Below are 22,605 nucleotides of genomic sequence, written 5' to 3' on the forward strand. Positions count from 1 at the left end.
GCAGAATGCTTGCTTTTGCAACACAAACCTCCCTCCTCTGAAGATTCTGGGCCAAAACAAACTTAAGATGACCTAAATTCCACCACTTACGTAGGCCAAGATTGAGTTTTTAAACTGTCTTGTTTTAAACGTTGGTTTCGTGTGTTGTGACATGAAGTAGTAAACTGACTCCTTCAACCTTCATATTTTAGCTGTTTGTATCATAAACAGAAGATCCAAATTTTCAAATAAGTTCTTGAGTTTATTTTGCTATGGGACCATGAAGAAATTGATCATATTGGAAAGAAGACTTGATCTTATAGTGACATTCTCCATGTAGCATCTACAGAATTAAAACCCAAGAAAATCTGAGGTATCCCTTGTAAAAGTGCCTCTGCACAAATGCAAAGACAAGATGTAATATTGGAACAGACCTAAAAGGAATTACAAGCATTATTCTGGCATCAGAAACATGGAAATAACCTTCAAGAAACTCACACCACCACAATTTCACAAGGAATAATGACTAATACCTGTTATCTGTTATATGGCTTGAGATCATTCCGTGACTGAAATAACTTCTGAAAGGCTGTGAAAAAGAAAAAAAAAAGCCTTCTGATTAAAGAGCAAATGAATATAATGTGATTTATTCTCTTTATTATCAAGATCCAACCTGAATTTTCTTCTAAGTTTCCTCAACCTTCAAAAACAACTTCCCTTCTATGTAAACAAACCCAGACACCATTAAGTTCTATATAAGCTTAAAAAAAAAAAGCAGCCACTACCAAAAAAGCAAGAAGCAAATGCACTGCATTACTTTTATCCATATTCTATGTTATAACCAGTCATGCCTGAGATTCAACTTGTGAAGCCTCAACTTGTTAGTGCACAAAGAGGAGCTCCCATTGAAATGATACTCGATCCACCTACAAACAGAGATGTGCTGTGCAGATCTAAGGCAACTAAGCTGTACTATCAGTGAGCACTCTCAGTGACATCATGCAGTCCCGTGCCATGTACAGATAAGATGAGTGGTGATCTTGAAGTACAGGTTTTGATTCCTCAAACATAAAAGGTGAGATGGGGTAGGCAGGGAAAATACAGCAACAACTTGGAATGCTTATTATTACTTCTATATAGATGACACCAGTATTTCAAAGAGTAACTGAAGTAGGCATACCTCCCCTGCCTGAGATTCTGATAGTTCCAGAATGAAGGGAATTTCAGTGTCAAAATTAGCAAAAAAGTTGGTCCACTGATGTTCAAAAGTCATTAAATCCTGGAAGAAAAATATTCAACATTAACTGTTGAGTGCTACACCAGAGTAAGAAGTCACTGATGTTACTCAATGAACCCAAATTACACTTCTGTATGCAGTACAGAATAGAGTCTGTTCAATGACACAGAAAGAACAAAAACATGTAAATACCCTCTAGCTGTTAACTAAAAAAGTAAAAATAAATATGAAATGTCCTAAGTTCACTCGACTTTGTCCTTACTAAGAAAACCAGGCATTTTTAAAACCAAGTTCTACGAAATCAGAATTGTATGAATAGTTTGTTCATTCATTTCAATGTTCTAGAGAAAGTTTCAAGTCAATAATTTTCATGCTGAAGACTTAAAAGAAAACAGAAGGGTAAGTAACCGTGCTTCAGAATAGACTTATGTCCTACAAAATGGTCCCAGGTGTTTATCTCCCTTCCAAATAGGCGACAATTACTGATGATTATTAATAGAGAATACTCACTGCCTAAGCTGCGACATATTACAAGCTTATTTTGCTGCCAAACTAGAAACTGAAGAATAAATTAGCAACCTTGATCCCTGAAAATCTGACCTACATTTAGAGATGGGATTGCCATCAATGCAGAAGTTGGTGTGCAAGCTGTCCCAGCTGAAATAACATCCTATTTTGAACGCCTGAACACGTACAAGGGGTATTTTAAACTAAGATGGGAGACTTAGGTTACATGTGAGCAGGAAGTTTTTTCCACACAGAGGGTGGTGAAGCACTGGAACAGGTTGCCCAAGGAGGCTTTGGATGCCCCATCCCTGCAGGCATTCAAGGTTGGTGACCCTGCACATAGCAGGGGGATTGAAACCAGATGATTATTGTGGTCCTTTTCAACCTAAGCCATTCTATGATTCTATGGTAGGTTAGAGATGCAGGAAATCCATTGTGAGAATTCATGTAAAGACAAACAATATTCATGGCTCCATTTTCTAGCACTGAGATCTGCCCTCCTTCAACTGAGAAATCACTTTACAGTGTGCATTTGTATTTCACAGAGCTCCAGGGTAACCACTATGTGTCACTGTTATCCACTTAAAGCAATTATGAAGCAATCATGGAAGTGTTCTTTCCTTGAAAAACGGCTGCATGTATGGCAGTTTTTCCCCTTACTACAAAGGAAGGATTAATGCACACAAACATACAGCCCTCTGTACTTTGTACACAGTCCTGTGACCTGAATAACACCATTTAGGGACTCTTTTTTTAAGACTTTCTGGCATCTTCCTATGAAAAAAGGTTGAGGGAATTGGGTTTGCTTAGCTTACAGAATAGGACTGGGGAGCCCTCTCCTTGTGAGCTTCCGATATTTGAAGGGTGCATGTAAACAGGAGGGGGAACAGCTGTTTACAAGAGTGGATACTGATAAGACAAGGGGGAATGGTTTTAAACTGAGACAGGGGAGGTTTAGGTTGGATATTAGGAGGAAGTTTTTCACCCAGAGGGTGGTGAGGCACTGGAACAGGTTGCCCAAGGAGGCTGTGGATGCCCCATCCCTGCAGGCATTCAAGGCCAGGCTGGATGTGGCTCTGGGCAGCCTGGTCTGCTGGTTGGTGACCCTGCACACAGCAAGGGGTTGGAACTGGATGAGCATTGTGGTCCTTTTCAACACAGGCCATTCTGTGATTTTAAGAGTTACAAGGAACCCATGTCTAGCTATTTTCAGGTTCTGTAGACTCTGCAGCTGTTTGCAGTATTACCTCAAAGAGCAAATCCTCCAAAGAAACAGGATCCATCTTGCTGTATGTTTTCCACAAATCAACGCTGACATCCATTAACTGAAAAATATTTTAAATGTAATTCTGTGAGAAGTGCCACAAGAAACATCCCATATACAGGTCTGAGATGCATTGAAAACAGACCTGCAGCATACTGCCCCGCCACAGTCCTCCTTAACTCTGCATTTAGAAGTATTTTTCCATTACTGGTTACAAAGGAATGGACTGGAAAGGATGCAAATATTCTGAACGCTCATCAGCTTCAATATGCACAAAGCCTTGCTCCCATCTTCCAAACAAAACTCTTTTGAAAACTCAATTAAACAGTTAGGAATAATGGCAGCTGGTGCAACCAGAAGGGAAAAGTCCATTTTCTGCAGATTTCAGGTGCTATACAATTGCCCATTCACATTACATGCAAAGTTGACATTTAGACAAAGCTGGCTGAACCTGGCAATTAGCACTGCATTCTTCCAAGCATTAAAAGGATGCATACAACAACACTCTTCAAAAACACACTGCTGAAGGACACCTGCATCTGAATGACTTCTGCTTGTACTCTGTCCCCTCTAAGCCTCATTGTTTTACAGAGTTGTTTCAACTACTAATATGAAGACAACCGTTTCCCAAACAAAACCAGATAACAGTATCTCAAGCAAATCGTATAACATTTATTCTACCACATAACACCCACGACATTTCTTACAGTTCCTACAGTGTTGTTGTGTAAGAGAACAAGTGCCCTAAAAATACTGAAAAAAAGGTTAGCAAGCTCTTAGTGGATTTAAGATATTCTAATTTAGCAGCATTGAATGCACAGCAGAGGGAAGCTAAGTTTGAGGATCAAGAAAAGCCATTCCATTTTAATAATGGAGAAAGTATTAATTTACAGACCATCTACAGCAATCCCAAATGCACTTCCCTCCACAGATCGTTTTTCCTTTCCCTGCCTGTGACACACAGCAGCTGCTTGACAGAGAACCATGCAAAAGCAGTTATGTAAAAAGCTAAGAATGCCACTTCCCACTTGAAATCCCCTTATGACTTGGAGGAGGAAGGAAGCAAGAAGTCATGCTGGAACATGGCTCAGAGGTGAAGTAACATGCTCACTGCTCCAATTTTCTCAGCAACAGCCATTTTCTCAGCTCATTCTACAGCACTCATTACTAAGCAGCTTCTCTTACAGCACTCATAAAGATCTGCTCCCAACTAGCAAAGCTGAAGGAGTTGTGTGTCTGCTATTAGGATACCACAGAACATAAAGAAAAACATTCTAAATCACAGCAGAAGGCTCCAGGTGGAATAACAACCATTTAGCCAGGACTGAGTATTGGGCAGCTCATAACAGTCTTTTGGTGAGTCTTGCATCTCCATCCTTGGACATTCAAAACACAGCTTGGAAAAACACCCAATTTAAAAGCTGAGCCTACTGTGAGCAGCAAGTCAAATGATCTCATTTTTGGCTAAAAATGATTCCATGAATCTACTTCTGTTTCAAAAAGGATGACGTAGGATAATGAAAAACTGAAGCACTCACTTCATACTTCATGGTAAAGAAGCCATCACCACCAATTCCTTCCAGTGCAAAAGCCTGCACTATCGGCCACTTCTCGACAATGAACATATCAAAGATCTGTAGATGACCTGCAAAAGAGAAGATTCACATAACCATTCTTTCACAGACACTGTCAGCTCCTGTACAACCTTAGAGTGCTCTGAGATTCTAATAAGGGCTGGCTCTTGATTATCTTGTTTGTCCAACTTCAAACATGTGCGTTTTTGTGAGGAAGGCAGCTTTTGAAGACTTTTCCTTCTCTACACCTCAAGTTTACCCCTTTTTCCAGTTATCAGCCTAAGAAAAGGTATTACTCCTCCTTGAAAATCTGTTTCCGAGAGCATTTTTCTCATTCAAACTCTAGATAACCGGCAAGAAGCAGTGCTTATCCCAAAATCTTCTATTCCTTGGCCATAAGTTCAATATAGTCATCACTGCCCCCATTTTAGTCGGAATTTTAGGTTGGGGAAGGGGAAACTGTTCATTCTGGCATAGCAAAACTCACCAGTGGAGCTCTAAGTCATCTGAATTGAAGAATAATCACTGTCCTTAAGACACACACTTCCTGTAGGGATTTCCTAACAAAGGGTCTCCATCCTTCCCCCTGCCCCAATTCATTAAGGATTTCACAGGCAATGAGAGCATATCACCTTTTCCTTAGGGGAAGCAAAGAATCATAGAATGGCTTAGGTTGGAAGGGACTCCAAAGATCATCAAGTTCCAACCTCCTGCCACAGGCAGGGCCACCAACGTCCAGATGTGGCACTAGACCAAATAGCCCAGGGCCTCATCCAACCTGGTCTTGAACAACTACAACGTTTCCAGATGCTGCTGTTTAAACTTCAAGAACACAAGCAGAGGGAAAACGTAGTACAGTTACTGAGAAAACAAAGCTAATGAAAGTACTCTGCTTTGAATCTGAACAGTTAAAAAAAAAAAAAGCCAGTTTCTTTTTAGGAGAAAAAAAAACCCAAACCAAGAAAACTACTTGTCTTTCACCCACTGTACCACAGATGAAAAACCCCACAGTGAGTAAGCACATGCATTGCTTTGCTTCATCATTATTCACTGTTGGGGATACAGCAAAATACACTTTACTGAACAATGTAAGATTAAATTGCTCAGAATGCAAGGCTGGCTACAGATCATAACAGGAAGCCACCACACAGCCCAGTTTCTTCAGTGCTAAAATAGGAAACCTGCATAACGAAATGTTTATTCTTTCTTTACATAAAGGGGCATTTATCAAGCTCCCATCTCAACAGAGAACTTCTGTAGCAGCAGAACACACTCCTCTGAATGCAAATCACTTCTCTGCCTCACACTGAGAGCATTCACTCTTCACATGAAGTCTAGGGGCTAACGTTTTTCAGAAAGAAACCCAACTCCTAAGCAGGAAAAAAAGGCCAGAATAACCCTTATTTCTTACCAAGGGCAAAGAAATCTTCATTTCTTGAACTGCTTGACTTGCATGCTGCAGAGCATTTATGTTAAGCATAAAGCAAACTAACCTACCTTGGCAGCTGTACGGAATACCAATGCGACTGCAATCTCGAACCATGTCTACAAAGCTGGAAATCTTGAATTCTTCTGCAGCTTCTTCATCTTCATACTGAAAGACAACGTTCAAATTAGTTGGACTGTTAGTTTTACCATGAAGAGGACATATATTGTAGAGCTTTAATGCTTTAATCTCACAGCAAGCGTCATATCATGTAATCCACCAAAATATTACCTACAGCTCCCAAAAACTAAAAGAACCTCTTCAACCTCTCTGTTTTGAAGACTACATCATGGCACGGACACATTCAAGCCAATGGAGACTTTTCCTATTTTTTAATCCAGCTTTACAGCAAGATTTTAATAAGGCTGTATGAAGGCATAAATGCATACCGTATTTTTCAGTTATTGGTGAAATATTTTCAAAGTCAACTGTTTGATCCTGGACAATTTTTCAACAGTGAAAGATATTTTGAGAGTACACCTGGTGTGCCACAAAGAAAACAGTGGGGAAAAAAGCAAGTAGATCAACAGCATTAATACAGGACAACAGACTGACTAGTTATGCCTCAGGTCACAAGCAAGCAATGAGAACTAATTCATGACTGCAGGAGCAGCATATGTAAGAAAAGCAGGAGGAAAAAAGTCACAGCCAACCTCATTTCATGAGACACTTACCTTTCAGGGCATGATCAAAAGGCAGAGGTGCTTTGCTTACCTTTTATCCTATTTTACTTTACATTGCCTAAGGTAAATTCCTCGATCAAGAACTTTCTATATGCAGCTCTTGGGAGCTTCAGGCTACACCCAAGACATTTATTTTAAGAACAAGTCCATTTCAGACAAGCCTGAACTTAAGATGCAGCCTAAGTTCCTCCATGATGTGTTCTTTACTCAGTCCCAGAAAACCAGATCAAAGTTTCAGGTCAAAGCCAAGCACTGAAGAACTGCCAATTTCTCAAAACTTAGAATGCCATCAGAACAGGAACTGGTTTTCTGGCAGGATGCTAAAGGCTTGCTATCTATTATTGCAGACATATAAGAACCAGTGCAGTATACAACCAGTACAGTCATGATACTCAGAAAGCTTATACAATTCCTACCTTACTTGGCAATAAACTCGTGTCTTACTCAGCCATTTTGAAAACAAGCATTCCTCAGTTGTATGCTTCTCCTTTCACTAAGACAGAATATCCCCTTAAGTTAGAGTAATAGAATGGTTTGAGCTGGATGGGGACCCTTAAAGACCATCTAATCCAGTTCCCTTACAACAAACAGGGACACTCACAGCTCAGAGCCCTGGCTACATTTCTTTGGATGCAGCCCAGGATCCAGTTGGCTTTCTGGGCTGTAAGGGTACACTGCTGCCTCACATCCAGCTGCCACCCCACCATTATCCCCAGGTCCTTTGCAGCAGGGCTGTGCTCTGTCCCCATCTCCCCCAGCCTGCACTGATAGCAGGGATTGTCACAACCCAGCTGCAAGACTTGGATTTACTGAACTGCTTGAAATTCCTGTGGTCCGGTTACAGACAAATGGGAAAGAAGGAAGGAGAAACAAAGGTTTTGCCAGATTTATCAAGAGCTACAGAGCCAGGTATGGCATTACTTGCTGTATTTCCAGAGCAGTGTTTCACTTTTTAGAAAAGCAAGCAAAAATTATTTCTATCACTGGCAAAGAAAAGAAGGCTGCTTGAAAGCCACTCCAGGCAATCTTTGTGTAAACAGGATGTATCTAAAGATTGACACAGCAGCATTCTTTTAATTGCGTGGGGTTTTTAGTAATTCAGAAGTAATCTACGAAACTGGCAATTCTTATACATCAGAAATGAGAGGAAGTGCTGCTGCATGAATGAGCAGCGTGATGCAATGAAATAAACCCTGTATTTTCAGCATTAGAAGTCCCAAAGTTTCCCATTTGTTTCTGTACAGTTCACCTTTGCAGCTGGATCATTATTTCAAGCTACCACTGTGTGATTAAGGTGACTGCTTACCAGGACAAATCATACAAAAGCCCATAAGCAGATGCAGCTTATTTTAAAATAGCTTAGACTGCAGTTATGCTAGCAGCAGTGTGTTAAGAATGCCTCCATTCCTCATTCCAAAATGCATGGTTGACTGCCTCCAGGCATGCTGCAAGATTGGTCCTTTCAGCAGTGTGTTTCACAACATGAAAACCTTAGGAGGTCAAGGTTTAAGATTTTGCTATGGTGTGTTTTAACTGTTGCTCAACTGTTTCCATCTTAACAGCAAGCAGCTAACCACACAGAACTCATGGGACCCTATCCAGAAGGCTGTTTGGGACTGGTATATAAGCTCAGTGGAAGGCCACCAAGCACAACAAGGGGCTGGAGAACTCATCCTATGGGGAGAGGCTGAGATTCTGCTATTGCTCAGAGGCTGTGGTTGCACCTCATAGCTTCCTTTCAACATCTAGGAAACAGTTACTGAGATGGCAAAGACAGGCTCTTCACAGTGCTATGCACTGGCAGGTTGTATGACAAAGAGCAAGGTTTGAAACAAAAGGCATACAGATTGGATAAGAGGAAACACCTTCTGTCATCAGGACAGCCAACTAATGGTAAGACAGGCAACCAAGAGAAGTTTTGCTGTCGTCATCCTTGGAGGTTTTCAACACCCAGCTATAAAAACTTGATCTGATCTCACTGCTGACCCTGCATTAAGCAAAGGGTTAGACAAGATTATTTCTGAAGGTCCTTTCTAACCTAGATTATTTCATAGTTCTGGGATGTAATCTCACTAGAAAGCAGCCCCACAAAAACATTATTAATTGTAAACCCCATCACTTTCAAGCTGGAAGCAGAAGGGAACAAAATGATTGCCTCCCTGACCTCCCCATTTGTCCTTCCACTAGTTTCACTTTTTTTCATCAAGGCTCCTAAGACACCATTCGCAGATTTCAGCATCACTCTAATTTAGAAAAGTAACAGAACTTAATGGAGAAATTTGCCCTCATAGGACTGAATAAACACTACTCCAGTCTCAACTGGAATACAAAGGCTCATACTCTGCACCTCCATAAGCACCAGAACTAGCTGCAGAGTAGCACACAGTGGCAACAGTGCTGCTCTGTAATCCTGCGAACCTACAGAAGTGGCGCAGTCCTTGGCAGCTAAGCAACTGATTGTCTGCAAGCACCTTCCCTGGTGTCATTCACTGCAAAAAATAAGAATGGGCAACTATTTCCATTCTTTACTCCTCTATCATTATTAGGATAACTACAATACACGTAGCTCTTCTAAGAATACCTTGGCTTTTAAGTGCAAGATGAAACTCTTATCCAGTAGCCACATTCAGATTGAAGTGAGTGGCACAACCCAGCCTTTCTCATTACTGAGATAAATACCACTTGAAAGGAATAGTTGAAAGTTAAAACCAAGATAGATAATAGAGTTTACTGATTTTAAATGCCTAACTAAGCCAATCTTTTCTAATATTCCAAAACTATTGGCATGCAATGCATTAAAACACTGCTTTGATAGCAAACACAGCCATCATTGGAAACCACAATGCTGACTGATGTATGTGATTCAGATCCTGCATTTCTTCTAGCCCACGTTTTTCCTCATTGAAAGATCACTGAGTCATATCAAAACAAGAGTAAATTAGTGGGGGAGCAATTTCTTTTTACGTGCCAGCAAATGCAGAGTACTCAAAACATATTTTTCTTGCAAACACTTGCAAAGCAAAATTAAAATGATACATAAATGCAGATCATTCCCTGTGGAATATGAAATAGAAAAGGAATTCCAGAGAGAATGTAAAAGTTCCATTTTGAATGAGTTCATTAGAAAGGTATTACTGAAATGCAAGTCTTATCTGCACCCCTTTTTCCACTTACCTCATTTTCAGTCAGGCAGTGAAAATGCAAGTTCCTCCAGCAAGCCACGTATGGCAGAAGATGATTGTAATTCACAGGGTTACAGTACAGATGGACACTATCAGGTTTGATTAGTATGATTATGTCTGCAACAACCAGAACAAGCATTATTTTCCAGCACCAGGACTCCATAACTGTACAACCACAAAACGAACACAGGAACTGAACAGAAAACACTTTCCCTATACTGTACCTCATTAAAAGAAACTGTTTAACTATTTAAATAAACAATCATCCCCCACTTCTTTTTTTTCCTCAAAAGGAACAGTTGGCAGCCATACACTGCTGCAACTACAACAGTACTTTTCACTGGAACAACTGTGGGTTTATTCTGAAGTCTTGCAAAGAACTTGCATCAGCCTGTCCTTTGACAAGCCAAGAGTGTCAGAGATGAGCACTCACAGAGCACTCAGAACTGTAAACCACAGCTGCTCTTGCCTGATATTACATCAGGGGGTTGCTCCAACTGAAAAGCAGCCTTGCAGCACACAGGATGGAGACTTAGAGCTTCGTAAAAAGAAAATAAGGGAATAATGCACACAGTGATTGGCTGCCTTTCAACTATTACAAAAATGAGTAAATATGTTCAAGTAAAAGCAAAAAACAACCAAGAGTATTTTAAAACTCCACTGGTTTATCACACACTGATTGATATCAAATGAACAAACATACCATGACTGAACCAGGACTTCTCATAGTCATTTCTCCACGTTCATAACATCTGAGTGGGGTATATTTGAAAACAAGAGCTCTTTGGGAGTGCTCTCCATCCAGTTTTCATACAATTAGAGCGAGGTGTGTCCCTTTTCCCAGCTCATTCCATCTCCAGAAAGAGGAAAGAATGGGTGAAAATGCTAAACTTACCATCAAGAACTTCTTCAGGAAAACCAGTTCTTTCAAAGTCATTGTTACTCTGATTATACAAGCCAAAAAGCAGATAGTTGGCCAGCTCCCTGCAGCCTTCATTGTATCGACTGTCTATTCCTGCAAAAGCAAAACCATAAGTGAGATGTTCTGCATTAATACAGTACACTTGAAACGTTTGGGTTCTTCCCAAATAAGAAAGCTTTTTAAATAGGAGTTTTATCTGAACACTTTCTCACGGTCAGGGAGCATTCTGCTTTAACATAGTGGAAAAGCAGGGGAGGGAAAAGGGAGTTTTTCAAGTTTGTTGCTACACAACCTCACTCCTCCCTTGACCTAAATCTACAGGATCTGCTTTAAATAAAGTTTGCAGTGTTCTGAAGCAACAGAATTTCAACCTTAGTGATACAAACGTGACATCTGTCGCATGCAGTGCTCATTTTAACAAATATGTTCTTGATTGAAGCCTCCTAACAAACTAATCCTGTGACCTAAATCTCCTGCTTTGGAATACATGATTAAACACTATCTTGCAAGTATTACAGTATAATCCCTGAGTCACCAGAAAGCCACTGCAAACTTCAAACAAATAATCAAAAAGGTATTCTGTCCAAATAGGTGGTACACAAATTGGAATTATGTGACCTGACTGAAACCATTCCACGATGCTCCAATTCTGCACATTAGGAGGTGTTCCCTGACAAAAGGGAGCCTTGGCAGCTCATCTGGAACTCAGGTCACAGCACAAATACGACTCAGCTGAACAATCCTCAGACTCAGTCCTCTGTGCTCCCTCCCAGGAAGCAACCAGCCCTCTGCTCTTGAGAACTATTGAAATGTAATCAGTCACCTTGAAATCCAGGATAGCATTTGAAAGCTGGCACACACAATGAGCTGAAGATAATCTGGTTTACTGCTGACTTGCCTAACTGAAGCATCTTTTGAAGGCAATCAGATGAGCGATCAATTGAGAACAAAGCAAGAGTTAGGATGGTCCCCTTCAGTGACAGCAAGCTGTTAGATCAGTTGTTCTGTAAGGAGGTTACTGATGTTCAACAAGCAAACATCTCTTACCATACCCAACACTAACCTGACAAGACATCACCAACTGTGGGCTGAGCAAAGGAAAAGGGGCAAAAGTCACAGCCATTTCCATCCAGCCAGGCGCATGACTGTGGCCTACAAGGCCTAAGGAGCCCAGGTGCTGAGCAGCAGGGACAGGCAAAGAAAGTAACAGAGTTAGTAGGAAAAAGGAGGAATAAGAAATCTGGGAGAAAAATTAATAAAAAAAAAAAATCAGAGGAAAAATGAGAAATGCCCTTATTAAAAAGGTGTAGTAATCATTGGAAGAGTTTGAGAGAAGCACCCATATGCACCAGCTCTTCTTTAGCCAGGATTTTTCATGCTGTGGATTTAGCGCTGTTCTACAGATGGAGTTAAAGGAACATTAAGTACAGTGGAAAATAAACAGGAAACGAGACAATGACAAAGATAAGATGCATCCAAAAAGTCTATCAGGAGCCCTCAAGAGAACAATGGGGAAGGCCAGCAAGTAGGAAACCCACCGTCTGGCTCCAGCAGAGCTGCAAATTTAGTAATCTCTGTTCCCAACTCATCACAAGGGCGTTGCTAGACAGTGACTCAGGCCAGCAGCCCACTGCTGCCCAACAGCCAGTGCTGCAACCAGTGCTTATCTGGCCTCTCCAAGCTGATTCAGTTCATCAAACAGGCTGAGGGCCAGGCAGGTATGGAAAGCTTGTCAGCTCAGCAAGATGTACTGCGTGCAAGATATCAGAAGAACACCAAAACTGATGCAAAAAAATAAAGAGGAGCAGACCAGGGACAGATTCAGACACCTTCTTCAGCAACAAAAGGTTACTCAGCCCTGCCATCTCACAGATTTGCCATTTCCCAGTTGCTAAGCTGACAAAAACAACCTAGAGGGAGAAGCAGTGCTGCTTTCTGTGTCCTAGCCAAGCATTTGTGGCATGCCCTTCTGCAGCAAAACCAAGAGCTGTTCTGTAACATGCTGAATGCCCGCAGGAGTACAGGAAGGTGATGCTGGAGAAAACGGACAGGTCACCTTTTGCCAGCCATTCAAAACCATCACATAGCTGTGGAACTGCCATGCAAGATTTACTGTCCCTGAAGGGGATAGGAAAAGTAAACGTCAAAGTCCATTAAAATGTATTATCTACACGATAGATCAAACTACAGATCAATCAGAAGAGCTACAACCCACAGACAGATCTACAGATACAACCTACTGAAACCAAACACACATCCTTGGGAATCAGATCAATTTAACAGAGAGCTAAAAGGTAAACTGTGAGCAACACAGTTTATTTTTAAAAGTGACAGTGTAATTTAGGGAGGTCAATATACTGTTTTCTTAACAGACTGAACAGCAGCACAGCCCCACTGAGGTTTCTGAAGACACATCTGACACACATCTCTTCTCCCCTGACCTCCACGTTCCTTTTTACTGTCACTTGCAAGGCCTTTGTCCCCAGCAAAGAGTGCATAATGCCACCATTCAATACTTTAAAATATCAGACCCAGGATTATTTGTAATTAGCCAAACTAAAGCTGGGGCAAGAGAAATCCATTAAGCCCAGGTCATTAAATATAGCCAGGAAAAATATAACATGTGCTGACTGCTGAAAAAGTGTAAGATTATCTGCTTTGTACAAACGTCAGGAGGAATCAAGACATTTTTGTCAAGCCAAGTATGAATTCGAAGACTGTTTTAAAGCATTTGTAAGAAAGACATTCTTGCTTAACCAGAAGTTATGTGAGAAATTCTTCAGACTACATTAGTCAGGTCAGATTAGACAACAGTCTCATTGTGGATGCAGAAAGAGATTAATGCAGAGCACAAGTTTAACAACAAAACACTTCCTATACTTCCATAAGAGAAAGGCTTATTAAGAGGTATGGTCTTATGCATGGTCTTAAACATTCCACATTACTCTGGGGCTTACTCAAAGAGATTCCTTTTAACTGATGTTTTTCATAAAACAGGTCAATCTTTTGCTTGGGACTTAGTGCAGCTTTAGCATTACCAATAGTCAGGGAGTAATGCAGAGCCAATGGCAGAGATGGCACAACTTGATGCATTTTATGAAGTCAGGCTGGCATCAAAAGCAAAACCAAGATCTTTATCTTGTATAATTAAATTCCACTGACACAACTACCTTTATAGATCTTCTAGCTGTGAAGCTACTACTAACCTTAGATATCAAACTATTACAGTAGGAAATGTGGGTTAGGAAGAGTTATAATATACAGACAACATCAATCTAAAAAGAAGTAGGTTCTACTATTTCTTTTGTGGCCCAAGAAAACTTCAAGTCTTCTGCACAGAATCACAGAATGACCAGGGCTGGACCTCAAGGATCACGAAGCTCCAACCCCCTGCCACAGGCAGGGCCACCAACCTCCACATTTCATAGCAGCCCAGGCTGCCCAGGGCCCCAAACAACCTGGCCTTCAACACCTCCAGGGATGGACGGGGCATCACAGCCTCTCTGGGCAGCTGTTCCAGCACCTCACCACTCTCTCTGTTAAGAACTTCCCCCTCACACCCAACCTCAATCTCCCCTCCCTCAACTTCAAACCATTTCCCCTCGTCCTGCTGTTATCTACCCTTTCAAAGAGTTGACTCCCCTCCTGTTTGTAAGCTCCCTTTAGGTACTGCAGGCTGCAGTGAGGTCAGCCTTCTTTTCTCCAGGCTGAACAAGCCCAGCTCCCTCAGGGAGGTCTTTATAGGGAAGATGCTCCAGCCCCCTGATCATCTTTGTGGCTCTCTTCTGAACCCTCTCCAACAGCTCCCTGTCTTTCTTGTACTGGGGGCTCCAGACCTGGATGCAGTACTGCAGATGGGGCCTCACATGGCAGAGTAGAAGGGGACAATCACCTCCCTGTCCCTGCTGCCCACTCTTCCTCTGACAGAGCCCAGGATACCATTTGCTTTCCGAGCTGCAAGAGCACACTGCTGGCTCATGTTCAGCTTTTCATCTACCAAGACCCCCAGGTCTTTCTCTGCAGGGCTGCTCTCAAGGACCGCCCCTTCCAGTCTGTGTTCTTCTGTTCTTGCTGCACCATTAAAAATATATATATCCATATATAGATAGATAGATAGACAGACAGATATATATTAAACAGGCTATGGCAGGAAATTCTGCCTAGTATCACTTCTTAATGCAAATCATTAACCCATTTCCCTCTGTAAGTCAAGCAGGGTGAAAAGCCATGCTTGTTGTCAACCACCGCTCTCCATAACCAAGCACATCATCATTACTAATGCTGGCACTCGTAGGGTCCTCTCCAATCCCTTTACTTCTCTGCATTCATGGAATAACCAGCCTGCAACACACCAGCCTTCACCTCTCACACCAAGAAACACAACATCGCCTGGATAGCTGACTTTTTGTCCCAAATAGATTAAGTTCTCCCATCTTTCTTCCAGTGTGGAGATGGAGAAAGATTCCCTCTTTTCTTCAGCCACTGAATTTTCTCAAGGCTTGGAAAAGAGCATTGATAATGTTATTATTGCACTAAGCACGCCCAAAATTAGTAAATAGACCTAAGAACTCTTTTAGGGATCAGAGAGTTTAATTATCAGATCGATGTGTGCTTGCTGAAGAACAATGGGCAACAAAAGTAGATTATGTTACTGTTTCTGAAATTCCTGGCATCTTAATACAATGAGAAGAAGAAAGAGGGGAAAAAAAAATAACACTAACCTAAAATGCAAAGGATTCCATCAGGTTGAGATTTGCTGCTTTGTGTCAGGATGCTCTGGATGTTTCGCAGGCGGCTGCAGCTGCAAAAGAAAGAGAATTGGTCCTTAAAGAGAAAACTATAACCTATAACTTTTGTTTTTAAGCACGTGCCCTGGTTAATCTCTCACCTCCAGCAAGAACTTCTGTTCATGCTTGCCTGCACCAAGCCAGCAGTGCTCCTTGCTCTACCTTACAAGCAGGTAGCAAAGCACTGCTGGACAGGTGAAGCCCAGGTAGAGGTGATGAGAAAAGGGATTGCAGTGGTTCTGACAGCCCAAAAGGGGTTTGCAGAAGCTGATAGAGAACTCAAACACCCCCAGCACCATCAGACCACTTCCACCCTGTGTTACTACATACACAGACACACTCCAGATTTACTTGGTCCACACTGGGGAAAGAGGAAACCGATACTCTCATAAGAAAAGCTCAACTCAAAAAGAGTCAAACTTTTTACTACAGATTTGCTTCTGCACGACACAGTAACAGACATCACTTACATGACTGGGTTTCCAGCTCATATAAAACCCAGCACAAAACATGTTCAGAATGAATAATATTTAACACAAGTTTACAGGAACTTTCCCCTCCCATACCAAATGAGACACCTGGAACATTTCCCTCATCTTTCCCAAGTAACCTTTAGCTCTTGAACTGAGCTAAATTTATGATATACAGAAATAAGCAAGAAAGCAACATGGAGTATTCCTGTTTTCACAGTTACTTAAGTAAAAAGCAAATATATCTATTTAGTGAGACTACCATTATCACGCCCTACTTTCTCTGAAAGACAGGAAAGAGATGAAAAATGTCATTAGATGACATTATAGCTCATCTAAATGCCATTCAAACACTAAGATGAACAGTAAAGGAGAGAGATTAGGAGGAAGTTTTTCCACACAGAGGGTGGTGAGGCACTGGAACAGGTTGCCCAAGGAGGCTGTGGATGCCCCATCCCTGCAGGCATTCAAGGCCAGGCTGGATGTGGCTCTGGGCAGCCTGGGCTGCTGGTTGGTGACCCTGCACATAGCAGGGGGTTGAAACCAGGTGATCATTGTGTTCCTTTTCAACCCAGGCCATTCTATGATCAATTGACACGCTCAGCTCCAACAAAAGGCAGACCTGACCAAATAGGTTCATCCTCTGTCAAGAAAAAGCAGCATTACGTGCCCATGCAATGAGCAGAGAAGAGCATGAAAGGGAAACATACAGGTCAGACTCTATGTTACTTCATAACAAAATATAAGACCATAGACACATTTATTTCAACCTTTAACATTCAACAGTCTTTGGCAGGACGTTTTTCCTTGCCTCAGTTATAGAGGTGGTTTCTATGAAAGAAATCTTTGAAAAAGCTTCTGAGATATTTTCGACGTCATTTGAAGTGTGCATCAATCGTTACATTGAAAGGCTGACATTAAAAACAGGCAACTTCTGTGTCTGAAGAAAGATGTTATTCAGAAACACTGAAGGGAATCGTTAGAAATCTTCACTACACGCTTTTAAACAATACAGGCTGGACTGTGTATGAAGTCAGAGAAAAAAAAATGGCAGTTTCTTGCATTTCACATTAAGCAGTCATCTGACAAAAACACAGCAATGGCCCTGGGAACAAAACCCCTGACTTTTCCCACCTCCAAAGGGAGTGCTGTAAGTAGGGAACTGAGTCTCCCATTTTGCCCCAGTAACACGATTCCAAACAGAATCATAGAATGGCCTGGGTTGCAAAGGACCGCAATGCTCATCCAGTTCCAACCCCCTGCTATGTGCAGGGCTGCCAACCAGCAGACCAGGCTGCCCAGAGCCACATCCAGCCTGGCCTTGAATGCCTGCAGGGATGGGGCATCCACAATTCCTTGGGTTGTAATGAAGAATGTCCTTTGAAAAGCAGTAGGACCCCTTTGGGTTTTGGGATGCTCTCCTTGAAGACTCTGATCTCCACATAGAATCATAGAATCCTTAGAACTGGAAGGATCCTCTGAAAGCCATCAGTCCAACTCCCCTGCAATGAACAGGGAAACCATGACTACATCAGGCTGCCCAGGGCCTGACCCAGCCTGGCCTTGAAAGTCTCCAGGGATGGAACACCCACCACATCTCTGGGCAACCTGTTCCAGCACCTTGCAGAATCACAGAATCACCAAGGTTGGAAAAAACCTTCAAGATCATCCAGTCCAACCATCTACCTATCATTAACAGCTCTCACTAAACCACTAAACCACTCACTAAACCAATAACTCTCAATACAGAATGCAAACGTTCCTTGAACACCTCCAGGGTCTGTGACTCCACCACCTCCCTGGGCAGCCCGTTCCAGTGAGCTCCTCACCACCCTCACTGTTAAAGATTTTTATTGATATGCGACCGCAGCTTCATGTTACAGCAGCTCAAGGCTGAAGATGAGCATCAGGCACGTTTGAAAGCACAACTTACTGAGCTCTTCTAGGGCAATCCATAATTCTTGGACTTCAGCAAGCTTCGGACAAGACCTGAGCTGCAAGTTACTTAACTAGGGCTACTATAAACACACCCAGAAAGCAAGCACAGGCAGCCAAGGTTGCCTTCAAAGCAGGTAAGGAATTGATGTAGGTGAAGGGAGAATGCTTCCACCACACAATTTTTAACAGCAGATGCAATTTCTACCTTGCTTTACGCCAGAATAAGAGCCCTGGTTGCTGCAAGGCTCTGTCTCTCCCTTTGTATCTGTGCTAGCGATCTTGAAGCCACGTGTCAAGTCAGATGAGCTTATGGATCCAAACAAACACTAGAGCAGGGATTAAAAAATATATAATGCTTTCAGTCATCAGCAAGCTGACCTGACTGCTGATGTAGGGGGGGTCAGAAGGCAAACCACAGTGCAGGGCAGCATCTGGCAACAACGCGTGCTTAGGCCAATTAAGAAATTGTTACCGTAGTGGCTTGATCTCGGAATAGATGCCAAAAAGGGGGGGAAGAATGATAATCATTAACTTTTAAGAATTAGAAATGCTGGTCTGTTCACACGTCTTCATACTGATTATGCAAAATGCCTTTGTAACAGCACTGCCTCTCACAACCTACTGAGAGACACAAGCTGTGCGTGCCAGCAAATGAACACAATTAACAACTGTGCCTTTCTCAATCAGAAAAAAAAAAACCCACAAATACGTTTTTAAAATGATGCCACACCGTATTTAACATCCATTTAATTCATGTTTCCACGGTGCTTTACTGCACTCCTTGCTACCAGCTGAATTCATTTGGTGCACAAGCTTCTTTTCTTGTTGTGACCCTATGGCACGAATGCAGCACCATCAGCATCGATCTCCTATCAGTTCCAGGTTCATCTCTGTCAATGTCTGGGATGGCACAGCTGTGGTTTCCGTGCTGTCGGGGTGATGGATGTGATTTCAGGGCAGCACTGAGCTGAGCATGTTTTGCTCCATATTGGCAGATGTTACACTCCTCCCCCACAAAGGCTAAAAACCCACACGTGATAAAGCCTGAACAGAGAGCAGCCAACATGGGGGAACACCGAGACTCCCCCTGGCAAGACCCAGCAAACCTTCACATCAGCAATCAGAGAACGATTTGAATAGATACAGGCTGGCTACCTAAGAAAGATACAGTTTTAACTCAATTAAATACAAAGGAGAGAAGGAACAGCTCCTCCTTTCTCCCAGCTCTCGCTCCCAGTGAGCTGGCTGCTACTACCATCTGTTTCCACTCTAGTCGCCAGAAATAAAATAAATCAAGTTTGTTCTTTGCAAGGTTTCTTTGCTGACCTTCCAATGCTGTTATTTTCTGTGCAGAGCAGAGCACTGCATTTCCCACAGTCTGACACGAATCCCCATCTTAAAACATTTACGAAAAGAGAAACCAGAAGCAAGGCTGTGCTAAAGGCTCTCAGAAATCCATCAATTTCCAAAGCAGTCTATTTGAAATTTAATATCCAGCTTCAGTAAGACTTGTGGCTTTTTTCCTCTTCTTAACTCACAAAAATAATTCTGTTTTACTGCACAAAAGACAATGGAGCTCGCTCACCTTCAACTCAACACGATTTCCCACCTATTTTCAGAGTTTACCTACAATGAACACAGGCAATTTCATCGCAAGTAGAAGACCCAACACCTTTAGAAACAGTACACCCAGTAATGTTAATTAATTAGTATTTAAACTGGATCTGGAGGAACAAACTTCAACTCAGCGTGCATTATACAGGACCAAACTCCTTGCTTCTCGACTTCTGTTGTGTTCTTCTACTTATGTTACGTGGACAAATCCAACCCAAACACTTATTCACTGTAAGCAGACAGAAGACCATGCTTTATCATCCTAATATCCAACATCCTACACATTTTAACATCCTAATATCCAACCCAAACCTCCCCTGTCTCAGTTTAAAACCATTCCCCCTTGTCCTATCACTATCCACACTCACAAACAGCCGTTCCCCCTCCTGTTTATATGCTCCCTTCAAGTACTGGAAGGCCACAATGAAGGAGAAGAGAAGGCTCTGGGGAGACCTCAACTTGAGGTCCTTTTCTGCATAACTAAAAAAGAGAGAGCTCCTTTAAATAAAAACCTCTCTGGAGGTTGGTGGCCTATAGCAGAGGGGTTGGAACGTGATGATCTGTGGGGTCCCTTCCAACTCAAAACATTCTGTGATTACAAATAATTAGGTGAGACAAGCTATTACAAATCCTGAACCCCAGTGTAAGTACACGAGGAACACATGGATACAAACTGTTAATCTTTCAACACAGAGATGTCCCCAGCTACAATTGGTTGGGAAACCACAGCAGCTCTTCCACTCCTGCAGCACTACTCTCCCAAACACCCCACTGACTGCTCCTCTGAAGCTGTAGGAAAAGAACCCACACACTTCACCACTCGGTGATTAAAACCAGAACGGTTTAATATTAGGTATACAGGCAGAGACAATGTAAAATGAGCCCAAGTACTCATTTTGCACTTCCCCACACATAACACAGATTAGTTCTTGCTGTGCATCTGTTGCAAACGTGGGTAACTAACAACAGGGATCTGCCCACTCTATTTCACACAAAGGTAATGCAAAATTAACAAGCTCACATGGATTTTAGATGGTGCTATCTAACGGAGGCTTTGTTCAGAAACTCATGTATTCTCAATTAAAACATTCATTCACTGCAAAACACAGACACACGAAGCATGACATCATCTTCTAAAAAGGCATATCCTTCTTTGGGCATTACTCATCTTTTAGTTAAGGGGTGATTTTCTTTTTTCTCTTTTTTCTCTCTTTTTTTTTTTTTTTTTTTGCAGAACTTTCATTTTTCCTTTCGTTGTTGCAATGCTGAGGGTCCCTGTGGTCAACCAGCTCCCAGCACATCATACAGTACACCAGAACTCCAAACCACCAGGTGGAAGAACTCCAAGAATCATCTCCGTCCGTTTCCCTATTCTTTATATAGTCTTAAGAATTTTTCCATTCCTGTTTGGGACTCGGAGGGGGGGGAGGGAGGAGGAAGGGAGGGTAACGGATTGTTTTGTTTTAAGTTATTTTTATTAACTGCCTGGTATCTGCTGACCGCTGGGGAAATTTATTGCAAACACCGACCTCCCTGCCTCCATCTGGGCTGCAAAAAGGCAGCACAAGAACCAATGCTGGAGAGGGAAAAAAAAAGAAAAGAGAGAGAACAGATGACATGCCTCCTACAAACACACCAAATTGCAGATGCTGTCCGGATCTCCCAGCGGAGCTCGAAAGCTTGCAGATGTTCACTGAACGTTCTCATGACAACTCTGAAACAGGATCTCAAATTACAGAAATGGCTCAGAAAAGAAAGGGGCTTGAGTGGAAACCATTTTCTCTTCCAGTTTCTGCTGGGTTTTTGTTTGTTTTTCCTGCCTGTTGGGTGTTTTGCTACCGATTATGAATGGCAAGACGCTCTCCAAATTCTAAGCTCTTTCTAAACAAGCAAGCAATGGATTTATTAAATATATATATATATGCTTGAAAACAGTCGATCCTCCTTTTTTTCTTTCCCTCCTGTGATCAATTTGCTTTCTAAGCACAGGCTGAGAAGGAACACAGCCATCACCCAGCAGCCATATTCACCTATCTCAGGCAAACAGAACGACTTCCATTTCTCTTAGTGCCCAATTTCTCTCTTCACACGCACGTTGTCTGCGAAGCAAAAGCGCTTTTATTCCCTCCTTGAGCAAAACCAAAAGCCTGCAGTTCCTGCATAGCCATTTAGCATGGCCAGCTGGTTGTTTGCTGGCAACCTGCAGCATATCACTTGATTTTACACCAGTGGGTGCTTCCACACCCACTATACTACATTATACTACACTATAAATGTTTGCTGTCCTCGTTGCCCTGGGCTGCAACCTGTGACAGCGAAATACTGCAGGTAATGCACTACAGCTTAACACACACACACACACACACCTTGAGCCTTTAAAAAGAAACACTGCTCCAGTGACCGACCGACACTTGAGCTGACACCTGAACTCCAGGCAAGCCAACACCATCACCAAACACAGCCCCGCATCCCTCTCCCGTTCAAAAACAGGACGGCAGAGCTAAAAAAGCGAATATCCCTGCCTTCCTGCCCCCACCTGCCTCTGCTTCTGCTCCCCAAATCACCGTCCCCATCTCCCGGCGTTCACCAAACTCCCCCCAAACCCGTCGCTAGCACATCCCTGCGGGGTGCCCGCTACCTGACGAACGCCTCGGCGGCCCTGGGGCGGCGCGTTGAGGGACGCGGGGACGGCCGGAGGAGAAGCGAGCGGCCGCACAGCGCCATAGCGACGGCGATGCAGCGCTCGGGCGGCGGAGCCGGCAGCACTGCGGCCACTGCGCCCGGCGCGTACCACCTCAGAACGGGGGAGTGAAGGGGGGGGAAGAGCGGGAAGGCAGATAAGCCGCTCCCCGCAGCACCGCACCGCAGCAGCCTCGGTTTCCTCGTAGAACTCAGCACAGCCTTAAGTTCGATGCAGAACTGGCAAGATTTCGTCAGCTTGGCAGAAACGCTGCGGGAAAGA

At 42.7% G+C, this 22,605-nt stretch overlaps 1 protein-coding gene across 1 annotated transcript in view; it reads right to left on the reverse strand.

Annotated features, from left to right (window-relative positions):
- The window catches only part of DNAAF9 (dynein axonemal assembly factor 9), a 67,552-nt gene extending 45,185 nt beyond the window's left edge, over nucleotides 1-22,367 (reverse strand). Inside the window, exons 1-9 of the mRNA XM_042870901.1 lie at nucleotides 22,282-22,367; nucleotides 15,556-15,635; nucleotides 10,808-10,927; nucleotides 9,905-10,029; nucleotides 6,059-6,155; nucleotides 4,526-4,632; nucleotides 2,971-3,048; nucleotides 1,160-1,258; nucleotides 513-568 (exon numbers count right to left, since the gene is read on the reverse strand). Coding sequence (XP_042726835.1) covers nucleotides 513-568; nucleotides 1,160-1,258; nucleotides 2,971-3,048; nucleotides 4,526-4,632; nucleotides 6,059-6,155; nucleotides 9,905-10,029; nucleotides 10,808-10,927; nucleotides 15,556-15,635; nucleotides 22,282-22,367 — 848 coding nt within the window. The remainder of the gene's footprint in view (nucleotides 1-512; nucleotides 569-1,159; nucleotides 1,259-2,970; nucleotides 3,049-4,525; nucleotides 4,633-6,058; nucleotides 6,156-9,904; nucleotides 10,030-10,807; nucleotides 10,928-15,555; nucleotides 15,636-22,281) is intronic.
- Between the last annotated feature and the right edge of the window lie 238 nt (nucleotides 22,368-22,605).

This window comes from Lagopus leucura, unplaced genomic scaffold (assembly GCF_019238085.1).
Source record: "Lagopus leucura isolate 7727_CA_CO unplaced genomic scaffold, USGS_WTPT01 Super-Scaffold_100004, whole genome shotgun sequence".
NCBI lineage: Eukaryota > Metazoa > Chordata > Aves > Galliformes > Phasianidae > Lagopus > Lagopus leucura.